This window comes from Penaeus vannamei, chromosome 7 (assembly GCF_042767895.1).
Source record: "Penaeus vannamei isolate JL-2024 chromosome 7, ASM4276789v1, whole genome shotgun sequence".
NCBI lineage: Eukaryota > Metazoa > Arthropoda > Malacostraca > Decapoda > Penaeidae > Penaeus > Penaeus vannamei.
The window spans coordinates 30799076-30802103 of record NC_091555.1 but is presented as its reverse complement, the minus strand read 5'-3'; the positions used below and the strand labels follow the sequence as shown (position 1 = coordinate 30802103).

The following is a 3028-nucleotide window of genomic DNA, read 5'->3' as shown; positions in this document are numbered from 1 at the left end:
TATATATTATATATATATATATATATATATATATATATATATATATATATATATATATATATATGTATGTTTGTACGTATATATATGTATATATATATATATATATATATATATATACATATATATATATATATATATATATATATATATATATATATATATATATATATATATATATATATATATATATATATATATATATATATATATACATATACACATATATGTATGTATGCATGTATGTGTGTGTGTATATATATATATATATATATATATATATATATAGATAGATAGATAGATAGATAGATATAGATAAACATAGATAGATATAGATAGATATATAAATATAAATTGATATATAGATATATATAGATATATAGATAAATAAATATATATGTATATATATATATATATATATATATATATATACATATATATACATATATATACATATATATATATATATATATATATATATATATATATGTATATATATATATATATATATATATATATATATATATATATATATATATATATATATATATATATATATATATATATATATATATATATATATATATATATATATATATATATATATATATATGTATGTATATGTATGCATATGTATGTATGTATATGTAAGGTGAATTAAAAAACTTTTTGCATTTCAAATCTTGCCTTTGTATGGGAGATTATTAGCTCTATTCTTATATTTTTGTTATCTTGCTTTGGATACCTGAACTGTTTAAGGTAGAAATGTATCATTTCAATTGTGTACAGTGTTTTTTATATATGTGAATTGAATTCTGAGGCATTGATATACATTTTTATTTTCAAAGATCCACATGTCCTATAGTGACATTCAGACAATAAGTTAATTATTTGACAGATGCTTCAGAATTTAATTTGTTGATGATTGCTGGTCTTCCTTGGTGGCAGTGTAGCATGCGACATGACGTGTGACTGTTTTGACAGCCTGTTTAAACCTTATTTGGTTATGGTTTATTATTATCATTATTCTATTTATTTTTTGTTTTGTTTATTCAGTTTTTTGTCTCTTTTTGTAGCTGATTGATCACTTGTAATGTAGAAAAGATGTAGTCAGTATCATGAGGCAAAGCATTAGTTTGTTTGCTTTCTTGTTTATTTTTTTGCAAATTCAAATAGGATTAGATAGCATACATGACAATGTAAAAATTATATTTGAAATCTCACATGCTTGGTAATATTAGATTTGAGAATCAGACATTATTTCTTCCTTTTATATAAACTTGGTTTTATTATAATTTTCTAATGCAAATTATCATTTCTGCAGAAACAACAAGAGCAAAAGGGCATAAAAGAAATTGTGGTGTTGGACCCCAAAAGATCTAACGTCATCAATATTGGTATGACTAAGCTACCACCACCACGCACGATTAAGACAGCAATTTTGAAAATGGACTCCTCAATCATCAATCGTGAAGGCATTGAGGTAATACATTAACTTTTTATGAAATAACTGCTATTACATCAGGTATCTTTTTAGAGATTTTCATATATTTTTCAAAGAATTTCCAGTGGTATATTTTATTTTAGAATAATTGTATTTAATTCTTAGAAAATGTTTAGTGCTGTTCTATATAGTATTCATTCTTCAAAATATGTATTTTGTAGAAAGAGAAACAATTTTGTTTTTAACTCTATATATTTTGATTCTGTGCCCACTAATTAAGCATGATGTTACTTTTTTGCATTTTTCTTTTGCAGAAACTCCTTACAACCATGTTACCAACACCTGAAGAAAAGCAGAAAATTCAAGAGGCTGCAATATGCAATCCAGAGTTACCTTTAGGTTCAGCTGAACAGTTCCTTATGATGCTGTCATCTATATCAGAGCTCCCAGCTAGATTAAAGCTTTGGATTTTCAAATTGGACTATGATAATATGGAGAAGGTATGAAAAAGAAAAGATTTTACTTAGTTTTTACATACTCTTTGCTCTTTTAAGATATGCATTTGAATATTTGAGAATATACTCATAAGAAAAAAAATAGTTTCATAATATGTTATTTTCATCCTTTCTTTCTTGTTATACCTTCTCAGGAAGTGGCTGAACCTCTGATGGATGTAAAGCAAGGCACAGAGGATCTTATGAAGAACCACACTTTCAAAACAATTTTAGCTGTCCTCAGAGCCATTGGTAACTTCCTGAATGGCACAGAATGCAGAGGCTTCCACATTGATTACCTGTCTAAAGTTCCTGAGGTTAAGGATACTGTCCACAAACATTCTCTCTTGCATCATCTTTGTCACATGGTTATTGAAAAATATCCAGACACATCTGATCTCTATTCAGAGGTATGTACAGTGTTATCATATGCAAATGCATATGATGCATGTATCATATAAGCATGACACAAAGTCTTAGTGCTAGTGTTTATTGAAATATTAACTTAAATTTTTTTTTTTTTTTTCCAGATTGGTTCTATAACTCGTGCTTCTAAGGTTGACTTTGAAGAACTGGCAAAGAATATTGTCAAAATGGAAATAGAGTGCAAATCATCATGGGACCATCTAAAAGCTATTGCCAAGCATGATGGGCCAACGCAAATAAAGCTGAAGTGAGACCACATGCCTTTTTATAGTTCATACTATCTGGTTGCTGTAGTTTTAAGAAGATAACATTTTTCTAATCTTGATATGCAAATACCTGTGTCATCTAGTCAGAATTTGTATTGATGGTGATTCCTGTTTCACTTCAGAATGTCTGAGTTCTTGGCTGACTGTGCAGAGAGAATTATTGTTTTGGGCATTATCTATCGTCGTGTGATGACCAGGTAAGTACATCATTTGTACTTGTTTACTGCAAATGAATTTAAATAAGTGTAGTAACTTAAGTAACATTTAGATATTAATAAACATATTGCAGATACCAATACATTTTTTATCAACAAAAATGTACATATAGCAAAGATACTTACAGCAGTCTTTCTCACAATACAAGGTTCCAGCGATTCCTCCTGTGGCTTGGTTTCCCACAA

At 26.8% G+C, this 3028-nt stretch overlaps 1 protein-coding gene across 1 annotated transcript in view; it reads left to right on the top strand.

The window, feature by feature from the left end:
* Positions 1-3028, top strand: part of Fhos (Formin homology 2 domain containing) — a gene marked incomplete in the record, with an annotated part of 191773 nt that overhangs the window by 179734 nt on the left and 9011 nt on the right. Inside the window, 6 exon segments of the mRNA XM_070123689.1 lie at positions 1322-1480; positions 1756-1941; positions 2091-2345; positions 2466-2608; positions 2750-2824; positions 2992-3028. The exon segment at positions 2992-3028 is cut by the window's right edge and continues 156 nt beyond it. Of these exon segments, the coding sequence (XP_069979790.1) occupies positions 1322-1480; positions 1756-1941; positions 2091-2345; positions 2466-2608; positions 2750-2824; positions 2992-3028 (855 nt within the window).